Genomic DNA, 15,171 nt, shown 5'->3' on the forward strand with positions numbered 1-15,171 from the left:
ATATTATATTATGAGAACAAAAATACAAAGTTAGCGTTCACTCAAGCCTGCAAATACAACCACTCTCTAATGACCTGCCCAATAATTTCTAACATATTATGAGAGACAGACTAAGATCAACAGCACTCAAACTTGTCAAGGAAGAAAGCCATTCATGGTAACAGGTGTCCAAATTTATTTTAATTGTTCCCCTGATTAAAAACAATTGGTATAGCACTTTGACAAAAATTGTGCACCAAAATAATAATTCCTCCTTTGTATGGGAACCAGTGCTGAAAAAGATTCCTAGACTGAATGTCCTTATTTGCTCTTTCTTACATAGCTCTATTCAATCTGCATGCTCTGAGGATAGTTTGTAAGTACAGATGGCAGGCTACTCATAGCCATGGGAACTAACGCTGTATAAAGAGAAAGATGAGCTCATCTGACTTCAGGATATGTTGTTGTCTAATATACACGTTTATCACATTCCCACATTATCTCCTTGTCCCCCCCACATCCAGACACAAATATGTATAAAATGTTGTATGTTGTGCTCTTTCACAACCTTGACATGTGTATACACAACCTACTTTTTTTTGTCACATGCACTTGTTAAAGCTGCATCCTTAAAATTCAACACATTCCTTTGGCATGGCAGACTTGGTTCACATGATCATGCTGTTCCTTGGCTGCTGACTAAACAAAACTTAAACAGATTTCAGTCTCAACGGACCTAAACAAAGACGATGCAGGCAAATCAAGTGCAATAGAAAAGTATATCTATAGTGAGAGCTGTGAGCATAAAGAAGAAAATGGCATTAAAAAGGTAAACTACCTAATAAAATTATGACATGTAGCTTTACCTGCTGATATAAAAAGGAAGCACTGAAAGCTCCTTCTGCAATTTAAAACTAATAAAGTCCAACAGAGCACCAAGTTTTACACCATGCTTTCTATCAAGTTCTATTTAAAACTTACCAACATAAACTACAAAGTAAAACTAAAAACCGGGAAAAACAGGAAAACATCAAATTGACCACATTAACTAATCTTAAGTAAAGAAAAATACTAACCTTGAACTTCTACCACTAATGGATCATCTCATCTGAATACTGAGTTTTAAGAGTTGTGAGGAAGGAAAAGAAAGATATTCCAGTTTCTTGGTCACATCATTAGAGTAAAAAGTGAAGCAGACCAATGGGGAAAGATTTGAGAAATAGCAAAAAATAAATAAATTAATAAATAATAATAAAAAAACAGGTGGATGATCAGAGTAGATCTGCCAAGACTATTAGCTTCCAATCAGTCTCAAAATAATTCCTCAAGCAGAGCGGGGGTCTCTGTTGCATCTCTCTGGCTCTCTAAACGTGTGTGTGTGTTTGTATGTCAGTGTGTGTCATCTGGCTGTAGGCAGGGGCAGAGATATCAGCCAGAGTGATAGTAACTCTAATCCAATCAGGAACAGCGAACAAAAACAACCAATGGTCAATCTTTACCAGTATACACACTTAGCACAAAAAGTAAGGAAATGGGGTTTTGGTAGATTTCTTTGTTGTAACAATGCTTCTTGACAATGAATCTTATATCGGGCATCTGATTGGCAGAAACTGGGGGTACCAGAAGTTAAAATAAGTGTCAATAGCAACAGCAAAATAAGCCGTCTGGCAGAGAAGATTTGGTAAGTGTTTCATGTACGCAATCCACATACTCAGTTCTACTGCTCATCCCACAAATGTATGTTCCTTACAAATCTGGCACCATTTAAAAGAGGAATTACCAGGCTTTCCAATGGTAAAAGATTTATTGCCAAGAAGCATTGTTACAACAAATAAATAATCTACCAAAACGTAAATTTCCTCGACTTCTAAACCATCAATGGTACATGCCCATGGTACATTCATAGTTTGTTGTTACTTCCCCCCTCTTTATAGCCTACTAGGATTCATTTGAATTTGCATAATAGGCTGTTTAAACAATTTGATTGGTTGTCTTCTTTCGATTGACACTTCTTTTGGCCAACTAGATTAAATCTATAGACTCCAGAGCCCAAAATTTGTGGCAAGCCCCTCATGTCCCACCTGTACATGCTACACATGATTGATTAACTAGAACTTGCCAATCAGCTCTGAGCTTCATTCTGACACCACAGCTATGTAGCCAATGATGTTACCTTACATTTGATAAGCAGTTTTGGAAATGGAAACAAAGCTAATGGTTATAGTGTATTTTAACTTCAAGAACTAAATACTAGTTACAGTTACAAAAATTATGACTACTGAAGTTAAAAATTCAGATTGATCGCTTTACATAGAGGCTATAGGCTTGTGAATTTACTCCAAAGGGTTCAAGAGCTGCACATCTAATTTGGGTTAGATGCGGCTCTGCTCTGCTGCGGTCCGACCTCCGCAGCAAATACGCAAAATTTATTCAATGAGTTTTTAGACTGGCTCCACAGTGCGGCACAGGGCAATGGTGAGTGGACGGCCATCTGTCAAAACAATATTCGAAAAGGAACAAGCACAACATCCAAATTTTCAAAATAATTTACAAAAGGCAGACTATTATCAAAATCCTAGCTACATTAATAAATATTTGGATATATTTATACACAAATGCTGTCAAAATGTATTGCTCTTTTTGGGAAGCAGATGATAACATGTAGCATGTAGAATAAATTATTTTGTTCTAACTTCAACATTTATCACTGGGATTATCACGTGATCGCACATTTCCTGCCCATGCAGCTTGGACCTCCTCTGTGCTTCGCAACAGAGAGGATCTGAGTGGAGCGAACGCTGTATAAACAGGGGTGCAAACGAATGATGGCGAACTGCGCACTGCAGCGAAGCAGAGTGGAACTACATCAAGTGCAAATTAGGGGTTACAGTTAGGCCTGCAGGGTAACAGGTTAAGAACAAATAACGGCTAAGTAAGACAGAAAAAGACAAGTGATAGCCAATTATACCGAAGCTCTGTCTGACTCACAGAAACTTGGGAAATTACACAGGTCAGTAACAGTATTTCACATCTGATGGTGAGCATGAGACCCCCAAAAACCCTTGTCTGCAGGCTGGGATAAACATGGACACAAACTGACGCTCACAGCACAGAGCAGGTGAAGACGGGGCAGAAAGTACCATGACAGCAGTGGGCTATATTAAGGGGCAGTGGGCACAGCGGCTGGGGTCAGATCACACAGTACTACATAGCTAGAGTGCTTGCCTTGTATGTGTGCGTATTTGAAATGACAGGTGAAGCGTGAAATGTGAACAGATACAGTCGCAAACATTTATGTTCAAAAGAGACTCTCGGACCTCGTCACTCAAATGATCTAAACTTCTCGGTCACTAAACTCATCTGAGAGCTCAAGTTAGGCAAGGAGGTACAACATAAGCTCCCTGGGAAAAGTATTTTCGACACAACACCAAGGGGGATTCTGCACTCAAGAGGCAGCACACATGGGATATAGAGCTTTATGTGGAAGTCACCAGCTTGCACAACACTTCTCAATAATTGATGCATAACTGAACATTTACAAATTGTGGAATTTTTCTTGTTAAAAATATATTTTATAAGCATGAGTCTGTAAAAAGAAGAAGGCATGAGTCACAATACTGTCTGCAGTAACAGTTTCTCTGTCGTGAACATAATTATAAAGTTTAAAATGACTGAATACTGTTTTTCATATCTTAGTTGATAAAATAAAACATGACTAACATGTTACACTCGGGATTAACTAATTAAAATTATGCTGAACTGTATAAGAAATGTATAACTTTTCAAGTTAAGAGTTTAGAGATTTAATTTCTTTAAGCTGATCCTTTCTAAAACTCATGAATGGCTACAGACACTCAGAAGTTAAATGGTATTTAAATAGAACAAAGCACATTCTTAAATGCTACACAGAAACTTTTAAAGGATTTATGTCTGAAAATGTGAAACTGTTCAATGAGTCACTAATTTTAACTGAGTCACAGTGGCATCTTTCATTTCTCATGGCATGTTATCACCTGGAAAAGCAGCAGCTTAAATACCAACAGCATCAGGCTCACTCTTTCTGTCATCATTTAAAGAAGACAAAATGTGAGATGTAGAAAAAAGATAACGTGATAAGGTTTTTGGAAAACAGCTGTGAAGAATTAAAAACCAATAAATAATACAAAGGCAAAAACGGGATCAAATGAATGAGTAGTAGAAAAAATAAATAAATCTAAACAGGACCCCTCCTCCTCTCTCTTCACCCGCCATCTGGTAGCCATCAGAGGCTAACACAGGAAGGGGCGGTCATGCCTTACTGGGGCGCCAGGGAGCGGCTCCTCTCCCCTCTTGGTGTTGGAGAAACAACAATCGCCCGTGTGTTGCATTGTAGTGTTAGTGCAGAGTATTGTAGTCCAGCCCTTTCTAGCCTAAACGGCCAGCAGCAGCAGCAGCAGTGAGGGGCCTGGCGCTCACACCCCAGCAGCCCAGCAGAAAAGAAGCACGGGGCAGCTTCACATTCCTGCTGCTTGAGCCTGCCAAGAAGCACTGGGAACGGAAAGAAAGAGGGATCGAACAGAAAGCTGCTCTCTCACTACAGGCTGCTAAATGGTGCTGCATCAAAAAGCACTCATCTTTTTGTCATGATTGCCTTCTCTTCACTCCCTTGAGTGATGATGACAAAGTTATTGATTGCAGTTGCTGCTTATTAGCATCAGTTCTTTGCTCCATACATGTGGTCTTTTGTCATTCAGCCACACGTTTTCCTTAGTGTGCAAGAATTAATCAAATGTAAATCAAGTACAAATCTGACCCAATTTTTTTTTTTTAGTTTTTGAGATGATATGCATATCAATCTGATGGGAACTCTCACAGCATTATTGTGTGGGTTTTGGAGACATTTTTAGTCATCTGTGTTCCCATTCTGGCCCTGTTTTCTATCCTCACCAGACTACAACTAAAATCTCAAAATAGAAAGAAGTCTTATGATTATTTTTAGTTCTGGTGTCATAAGTTGGCAAGTGCAAGCCATGTAAAAAACGTTTAATTTCACTGTCGTATCGCTGCATGAGAGCATAACTAGCAAAAGAGGCCTTAATGATACATGAGATTAGTTTTACAGCATAGTTCTGATAGTTCCGTCATCTGCTTTTAATCATGGCTCTACCTGAAACTGTTCAACCTGGTATGCTGACAAATGGCATGAGAGAATTGTTTTACATCTCAACTTCACAATATTCCAAAGAACACCATCCAGCTCTTAAATATCAAAAGGAAAATGTCTTAAGTCACTCCACAAGCTGCTTTGTGAACTTGGCACAAGGGACAGTAAACAGCTGCACCGGGAAAAAGAGTCATCTGTTTACAAAAAGCTCCATGTTAGCCTTGACCTTTCCATACATATCAACAATGTCATAGCTCAACTCAAAGTAGTAAATTGAGTTGCAAGAGGCACAAAATAGCAGAATTATTGATAATCTGCATATAAGCAAAGTCTTGCCTCGACAGTCTGACTAAAATCATTCTGTTGTGTCACAATGAAGCATCTTCTAAACGTCTGACTGACTGGTAAACCAACATTTAAAAACAGTTAAGAAATCCTGGTACATAAATACAAAGTAATTTTGAAAATAAATCCACAAATCCAACTGTTTTATCCCACTTGACTCAACAATGTTTTGTTTAAATCAGTTTCATTGCTAAAATGAAAATCAACATGAGATTAAGATGCTCGTCTCTGGCTTGACACTGGTATAAGTATGATTATTCTGCTTTCAAAGTAGTAGTACTGATAGTACACAGACAAGATCAGAAAAAAAAAACATGTCTATAACAGCAATTAAGGATCACTTAATTTACAAAGACATTTAACTGTTTATAAGTAGAAACAAACAAATGATCCAAAAAACTACAATTCTATTGACAAACAGATTTTGGATTTTTTTAATCAAGTGTTAAATGGCGTTCACAATTCATTAACAGGTAGGTGCAAGATATTACAGACTTTCTTAGTTGACAATCCTCAACAGTAAAAGAAAAGTGTCTAAAATATGGAGCTTGATTTGCAGTTTTCATATTATCATAGAAGATTGCTGAAACATCAAATACATCAGCACTTCTTAAGGTTTTTTCTAACTGAATGCTTTGTTTTTATAGTTTTGCATTTTTTGTGAGGTAATAACTCGACTCCAGTTTCACTACTCTAAATCTACGAAAAAATTAAAAATGAAACTTAAGTCCATCCACAATCTCAGTAACATTTGAAACAAATGATAGAACACTTTATTACACAGCTGTTTTCAATTTCTGAAGGGAAAGAACTCAAATCTCACACAAACAACTTGTGATCAAATGTTTGCTTGAAATATATGTTATCAAGAAATGTATAATGTGCATCCTCTTTTTTTCCAACTGCACTTTTGAACCACACTGTTTACCAGTTTGCCTACTCTGAAACTGATACACCCATATATAACCCAGTGATGGCGGCCTGTGTCAGGGATAAAAGCAGGTTGGTAAGGATAACTACCAATGTAGCACAGATATTAATATTTAATAGTAATTTGTTTGTAATGGACATTAAATATTTAATGGCATATGCAATCCATTTTCAAGATGTGGCAGATCACATGGCAGCAGAGTGCTATGTTGCCTGTGATGGTGAGGACACAGTGCAGTAATACTACTTTGTTAGCCTAAGAGGCTAATGCTGCACAAGTACTTCTCTGTCACAATTTGTTCGGGCTGTTTGTTTTTTTCTACCAGCATGTGGGGAGGGGGGGGTGTCATGGGGTGTTCAACAGAAAGTGTTTGTTCTCTGTTCCACTTGCTAAGCAGATTTAATGAATTCTTTACTTAATCGAAGAGTTATGCCTTTGTTTTCGCTCACATTTGTTGCATCTAGGTCTCTCTTTGATGGTCTGTAACTGACAACTCTTTCATCAATGCAATGCAAAGATTATGGTTATCTGACACAGTGAACTGCACTGCAAATGTATTTTGTCCCAGTAAAAGGCCTCAGGAGGATGTCCTGAAGCTCCCATTTACTGCCATCAGGAGGACCTTTGGGGTTCAATATTTTCCTTCATCCGCTCGACCCTGTAGTCTTGCTCTCTAGCACAGAGGCCCTTATAAGGGCTGAAGAAACCACACAACAAAATCCTAATATGCCTTTGCTAAATACCAGAAAACTAGGACAGTTGCACTTGATTGGCTGTCTGGAATTAAAACAATGATAATGTTGCATTAGTCCAATTTCCACACAATGTAAGAAAACGTGAGGGATTTTTACACTCTTATATTTTCTGTTTTTTGGCAGGTCATATTTGAGTGTACTACAGACCTAAAACATTTTCATTTCGGTTTTGGGGATTGAAAGTCTTAATTCCCAGGGGGAAAGTACTCCCAGGTCAGATTAGAATGATTCTGTCTCTTCAGTTGAATCTCGACCCATCATTATGTGATACAGAAAAAAAAAAAAACATGTTGATGTAAAAACATGCATCCACAGTGAAAATGTCCTGGTAGCACTCAAATTCTTACTTTAGAGAGGAATGTTTTTCAGCAAACCTCTATAAATGGTTGGCAATCAAGTGGTGAGAGGAAACGAGAGGGACAAGAAAACATGATGAAAAATTAAGAGTAAATGAACTGGAAACACCTCAAACATTGATTTGACCATTCTGGTCAGATGTCTTTAAGCTGTCCTTGACTGAATCCTAAATTGATGGGATTTGTCCACTTTGTTTTGCTGAAATATTTTAGCAAAATTAATTTTATACACCAATAACTCCCTTAAAAACTGGTGTGTGACCTCTTTATTTTATAGCCCAATAAAATGACTAGAAAGTGTCTGTAAAGACACAAATCTTGTAAAACACAATCTAACCTATTTAAGTGAGAAGATATGATGTGTTTGCAAAGCACCAACAGAGCGCAAACCAATGTTCCAGTCCAAGTCATTTATTAGGATGAAGCTCAAACAAATAAAAAAGAAATTATGGTGCACTGTCTGTGAAAATCTCTCAAACTCAACAGAAGGATGTCTCCAGAGAGATGTCATTTACTTTGCTGCTTGTAAAAGCTAAACATAGAATAAAAACCACCAAAGAATAACAGCCCACTGTTTACACATAAAAAAGCAGTAAATTAGCTTCTGCTAGGAGTTTTATTTTAGAAAAATATAAGCAGTTTCTCAGGATGCTCAAATATATGCAAAAAATTTAAGCTTTTTGAACCATTTGAGATCAAATGCTTTCATAACCAGCCAACTGTTTTAATTATTGAGACCAGAAAAGAATGCATTACAGCTGCTGCTTTGATTTTTAATGATCTAAAGTAGGAATGCCACCCAATATCAATAAATACACTTTGGAATAACCTATAAAACATGATTTAGTGTTTCAAATATACCAAACAGTACATTGATCAGGTCATGAAAATGCTTACAATTAGGTTAATAATCAATAATGACTTCTTCCTCCCCAAATCAGGCACTTTTTAGCAACAAACCTAAACAGACCATTTAAATAAAAATTAATGTCTCTTCTCTATGCAAACATGTGTTTACTGTAAATAATATGAAAGTTTTTTGAGATACAGCAATTTCACAGACCACTGCAGTGACATTACCAAATGATAAAATGAAACAAATTCTCCTCAAATCTTACATCAGGAAAACAATGTGGTGAAAAAAAGACAGCTGTACCCAAATATTTTGATGCTTTTTCCCCCTTTTCTTTTACTTCAGAAGCACGGGAGAATAAGAGAACTGCAATATTACAAAAGAAGTGGGAGGAAACTGGTATTCCGAGGAAAATGTTACAAGAGATGTTTTGAGTTTTTACAAAAAAACTTATCTAATTTTTCAGTGGAGTCTTATGGTGCGTTCACACCGAACGCGATTTCAGCTTCAAAATCGCAGCCAACGCTGAAGTTTGAAGCTTGTGCACTTTGAGGTCAGACGCAGGACAGCTGTTGAAGCGCTGCACGGCAACAGCCTCCCCGCCCCTCCCTCCTCTGTTGGGCTCTGTTTAATGTCGGACGAGGAAGTGGCTTTGCTTTATTTACAGAGAGCAAGAGCRTGTCACGTTCATCAGATAATTAATTCATAATTAATTCACCAGATAATTCAGAGTAGAGGCTCACAGCTCGCTTTCAGGACTATTTTTCCAGTCTGATGAGTCGCTGTCACGCATTGCTGCGGATCAGGACACGACTGCAGGCACTCATTTCAGCTAAAGACCTCCGCTCCGTCTGTTTCAGGTTAGTGGACATCATTCAGTAAACTGTCCCGTCGGGAAATATGTCGCTACGTCACACAGTGGAGTCTCTCTGATTGGTTGACGCGGCGCGWCGAGCTGCAAAAGTTCAGATTTTCTAACTTCAGCGATTTGCGCCTCAGCGCGTCGAACACTCAGATCGTTCAAATCGTTCAAATCGCGCTGCTCTAATCGCGCTTGAGGCGCCGCAGCATTCCCCGACGTTGCTTGAAGCGCGTCCACCATAGACTTTGTATGTAAACCTGCTGCTCCTGATGCTGAAATCGCATTTGGTGTGAACGCACCATTAATCCTGACAGTGTGGAAATTTGCGCTAGACTCAAACAGGATTTATACTCGGTGAGATGTGCCGAACTTTGTCTTGCCGATGTAACTGTGTGACAAAAATTGTACCTTTTTTTATTCTCGCACCGCCCCCAAAAACCTATTCAGTGCACAACCTCTTGTCAGAACATTTTTCTCGCAGAGTATGCACCAGAATTTCATGGGCACGTTTATGTGGAAAAGTGGGGGAACTACCATGCTCTCATTTCGCATCAACAGCTCCACTGGGAAGGAGCTGGCCAAGGATGTTAGAAAATAAAACCCTTTTTACAACTGTTCCAGCAAAACTTACAAACATAGTCAAATAAAACCTATAAAGATAGTGAAATAAGTCTTATAAAGAGTCAAAGAACTCATGGAAGGAGATTACACAATTTTTGTGCACAAAGGAGACGGCGAGAACAGAGTTCGTCACCTCTAAATACACCTTAACTGACCTTCGGTGTAGCAGCTCTGCAAAGAGACACATTGGTTGTAAAGATCAGGGCATAAAGATGTAAAAAAAAGGAACTCATTCAGTTGATGGTCACTAGCCAATGCTATTTTTTGTTCCATTTTACATCATTTATGTCAAAGGCAAAAAACTCAATAAATACATGCCCCTTTAAATACAATAGTCCAGTTATACATTTCAAATGCACCATTGAGCCTCCTGTTTACTTCAACAAAAGAAAAGAGCAGCAGCTAAACTGTTTTTTGCATTAATGTTTCAGCAAGAATGTAATTGCTCAGCAGTTTGGATGCTAACAGCATTACATAATTACTGCTGTACTCAATAACCTTCGAATCAACACCATGAGATTGTGCTAAGTCATTTATAACGGTTCCAAATTCCAATAGTTCTGGATATGTTTCGGCTCAGAGCAGTTCAGTCACAAATATGTGAGAAATTCATTCAAGGAATTATTCAGACATTGTATCCATCACCAAGACTAGCAATGTCCCCCTGAAAGAAAATAAATATTACTTTTGGCTCTAGATTAGAAATTTTGACCCACTGATCTCATGTTTTAGCAGTTTCCTTGCTTCGGTACACCTGATTCAAATCATCAAATAAACTACTCTGTCATCAAGTTTAGCAGAAGCCTGTCAATCACTCAGTCAGCCAGTGTGTTGAAGCAGGGAAACAACTGAAACAGGCAGAACAGAAAAGGGTTGAAGACCTAGCTGCTCTAAATGATTCAAGGAAGTCAACCAAACTCAACCAAACCGATATGAACTTTTGCTAAGTGAGATTTTGTTTTTGCATCATTGTAGATATAAAACTTGAAACAGTTGACATAGTGCTTGCTGTGCGAGATTCACAGTGAGATTAGCAGAAATAGTTACACAAGCTGCGACACATAACTTGTAGCAGTGCTGGGTAATATGCTTCAAATAGTGCACTAATTTTAATTGCTGTAAAGTGTGTAACTTTCACTTCAAATGACCACAAATAAATGCCACAAGGTTTCACGTGATATTTTACTTTTGCTAAAGTGCTTAATTGTTACAAAACTTTCCTTTAAAAAAGGTCCAATTTTAGCACAGACCAATTTGCAATCAACTAGCTTTGATTTTGTTTTATTATTTATTTGTGATTAGATGGTTACTGTTTACACTTTGGTATGGTGTATCGAGTACAACTAGCTAGCAAGCTAGCATAGCAGCTTGTTAACAGCTGAGAGGAGCTCTGGTTGATTCTAAAACAAAACAAAAATTGAGAGGGACAAAAAATAAAAGATAGGAGATGTACCAGAACAACCATTGCTACATATAGTTGCTATGTTTGTATTAAAAAACACACACACACACACACACACACCATGTAGTCAATTTTACATTGCAGTAAGAATCAAATGGCTGTTGTTAAAGCTATTTTCACTTGCAAATTAAACACATTCTATGTAAATAAAGTGTAATGAAAAGCTGACTGAAATGCAAAAATCTAGGTATTTGCATGAACCGCTATGTAATTATTGAGACTGCAGTTGTTTTAACTTGACAACAATCTACTTTAGTTTTGACCACACTTGGACTAGCTGGTATCTCATCAATCAAAATAAATTATTTCTGCAATTCTGCATTTCCTCCTACAAAGCTGTTATTGCAAGTATGACTCAGCCCCCTGTGAGCAAAATGTGTCAATCAGTGCCCCAATGACACCAACACAAAGAGGGGAAAAAAAGACAAAAACGAGGGGACGTTGAGCCCCGCTTGCATTCACTACATACACATAACATGACACCTAAGAACCACAGCATCCAAATCAATAAGTCAGGTGATGGGGCACATGACCCTCTATGAACAATAGAGCTAATCAAGCCTATTGTTAGGCGATGGCCCTCTTTTGCATGTGACTAATCTGTTTGTCCATGTGGAGGCAGTGCTTATAAGGCTGAGTTCACCTGAAACTCATCAGACTGAAGAAGTCTCTTGGAGGAGAGACGAAACGTTTCACTAAAGAAGAACTCATCCAGAGGACCTACTTATTTTTTTTCCTTTTTGATATTTCTGCAAACTGAGGTTGTTTAAAGAGCCATCTACAACTAGACATGTGGTGTTCACGAACGATCCAAATCTTCTGAACCACTTGTTACAACAATGATAGGAGCTGAGTCGAGGGCAGTAAAGACCAGTCTATAGTTCTATTTTTTAAATCCTCATATCTTTATTTTCTCATCCTGAACTACAGAGAAAATCCCTTTTGCTTCGCTTTTTCACCAAAAACAGGCAGAGCTGTGGAGTACAGCAGCTCATGGGGAAAGGGGGAGAGGTTTCCAATTGACAAAACACATGGTTACACCCACGTGATGTGATGACGTATTTCCCTACATGATGACGTAACTCATTCAAAGTCGAATAGCTCTTTTAAACGGCTCTAACAAATGGCTCGTCAAGATCCAGATCTCTTCAAAGAGCTTTATTCCACCTATAACTACAAGATATTAACTGTCCATATCCTTTCCACCATCCCTTGATTACCCCAACAAGTAATGATGTTGAAATGCATGGCTATGCAGCTAAAGTCAGCTCCACTTCAACTGCAACGCAAATGAATCAAAATCAACACATGCAGTTAAGCAACGTTCAGTTGACAAACATGCTTTAATTTGTTATACATTTCTTTAAAACACACACAGAACTCAGTTCATATTTTATACAACTGATCTCTGAAAATATATTAAATATATTTAGGGTGTTTTTTCTAAGCCTCATTTACAAAACATTGACTTTACTGACCAACAACAAACTGAACCTAGAACTGGTGAAAAAAAATCAACTTGGTCACAAAAAGGAAAAAAAAACAATGTCACTAATATGGAAGGATTACAGCAACAATGAAAACAATGTTCAACAACTGCCTCAAACCAGAGCTACACAAACCGTGTGCAACAAGAACAAATCAGATTCAAACACCTCCCAAGCAACTAACAACACAAGACAGATCAGTCGTTGCTAAACTTTGCACCTTCTGACCAACAAAGACTTGTGACCCCAATTATTCTTGGCTGAACCACACATGCATGGCTAAAAAGGAAATCAATAAGCATTATGACAACAGTAAGAGCATACCCCCCCCCCCCCCTTAAACTACTCATTTTATTGATTGTCACAAATATAAGATTTGCAAGTGTCTTAAAATTCTGTTATTTCTGGAGATCATCACAGGACCTCCAACTTAGTGTTTTGTGACCCACAGCTGGGTCACGACCCCAATTTTGGGAACCAAAGTGCCAAATCATTGCATTTAGCCAAATTGAATTGACTGCTTTTATTTTAATGGTTAGCAGTTACCCCCACCAATAAATTCAAAATATTTACTACACCAGTCCACAACATAATTCATGTTTTTTTGTCTAATAATGTGCAAAGAGGCAGCAGCACTCTACTGTGTTATAATAACCATTCATGACTAGATCATTGTTCTGATCTCAGAGAGGTCACACACCGTTTCAGGTTCAACACACCCACAAGAAAGAAAAAAAAAACTGAGTGTTGAAAACTGCCTGAAACAAAAGATGGTCTACAAAGAAGCCTGTCCAGTTTTCCTAAATTCTCCAGGGAAAAGCTTGCACGTTTGGTCCTACAGGTTATTTTATCTCGGCGTCACAAACAGGATCTAAGTGCACTTACGTAACGTCTCATTTTTTTTTCAGGAGGAGACTTTCGCAGCCACCCTGAATGCACCACCTCTCCCCCACTCATCTCTGTTCGCTGTCCCCGGAGAGCCCGAGCGGCGGTTCCCCGATTAGCTTCGGTCGTGGTGGAGAAAGTCTTCGGTGAAGCTGAAAGAAACATTTGGCACGATTACTGGGAATGTTACACTAAAACAGAAAAAGTTACATAGTAGTATTTACGTGTTCCCGAGAGTAGCAAACACTCCTTCCAAAAGAAAGAAAAAAAAAGTCGACTCACCGACAAGGCAGTTCTCAGAAATGAACACAACAGATTTCTCACTAGTTGTAGTCAAAACAAGCCGTATATCCCACTCTTGAAGTGAATATAAACCTCCTTGGAAGAGACTTTTGTGCGACTATACACAGCAACTTGCTTTTTTGTTTTTCGCACAGGAATGCTGAAGCGTTGTTAAAGAAAACAACTTGGGAGTCGCTAAGTTATTTTTCTGCTGCTAAATTGTCACGTCCCATGCTAATTCCAGTCAGAAGTGGATCGATTCCCATTTGTTGGCGAGCTCGGGTGCAAATGTCCAACAAAGTACCGCTGCATAATGGTCGTCTGTGCGCAAATTATTAAAACAATCTTAAGCGTACACACACTGGTTTCGCCGAGCTTCCCTAGCAGTTTACTCCCATGGTTCCTTAATTGTGATTGACAGGGTGGCTATGCCTTTTCCTAAACTCACCCTCCTTCGGAACGAGCATGCGTTGAAGTTAGCGGAAACGACAACAGAAACTCAGAAAGTTGTAACTCTTTACTTTCAAAATAAAATAGCATGGTTATCGAAACTATATTTTAATGGTTATAAGCAATAAAAATCAAAGTTATACAAAAGTTATTGTAATTTATCAATTCATTTGTTAATAACTGATTATTCTAAAATAATTTAGTCAGGTTTTGACCTATATTATGTCACATGTACGTAATTGTGTAGACTCAAAAAATGTATTTTGAAAGGTACGACCGGAAGTGATATTGTTATCTTGATTGTGAATGAGACTGGTTTAAAAGACAAACAGGAGAGGCGGGCGGCAGGCAAGCAAGAAAAGCTGTATGTACATATCTTCTACCATGGGACATGTAGTTCCAAAATTGTCTCCGTCTTTTCAGGAAAAATAATCAGGAATTAGCCTGGCCCTTGCCGTCCTATACAGTTCCGCTCAATTCTAGTTTCCCTTGACTGGGGCTGGTTTTTACCAGGCTAATCATGGATAGGATGAAATAACATCAGGTGCGCCTTGAGTAAATACAAAAGTTAATTTTTGAAAGCCGAAGAAGAAACAAAACGTCTTGGTCTCACCCATCTTTGTGGGTAGGATGATGCACATTTTTGACATGATTTCATTAGTTTGTTCCTCTTTAAATTATTGTTTTGGTGGGACATTAGGTCTTTAGATGCTACAACTATTACTACGGAAGAGGATTAGGGACACACTATATATATATA

At 38.2% G+C, this 15,171-nt stretch overlaps 1 protein-coding gene across 6 annotated transcripts in view; it reads right to left on the reverse strand.

The window, feature by feature from the left end:
• The window catches only part of gab1 (GRB2-associated binding protein 1), a gene marked incomplete in the record, with an annotated part of 54,850 nt that extends 40,441 nt beyond the window's left edge, over positions 1 to 14,409 (reverse strand). For 2 of the 6 annotated variants that reach the window (XR_001310155.1, XM_014007809.1), the window contains 2 exon segments: positions 13,680 to 13,831; positions 13,962 to 14,409. Coding sequence is in view for 5 of the 6 variants with exons in the window: in XM_014007809.1 (XP_013863263.1) it covers positions 13,680 to 13,751 (72 nt within the window). 6 annotated transcript variants of the gene reach the window in all.
• Positions 14,410 to 15,171: the final 762 nt, after the last annotated feature.

Source organism: Austrofundulus limnaeus, unplaced genomic scaffold, assembly GCF_001266775.1.
Source record: "Austrofundulus limnaeus strain Quisiro unplaced genomic scaffold, Austrofundulus_limnaeus-1.0 Scaffold44, whole genome shotgun sequence".
NCBI lineage: Eukaryota > Metazoa > Chordata > Actinopteri > Cyprinodontiformes > Rivulidae > Austrofundulus > Austrofundulus limnaeus.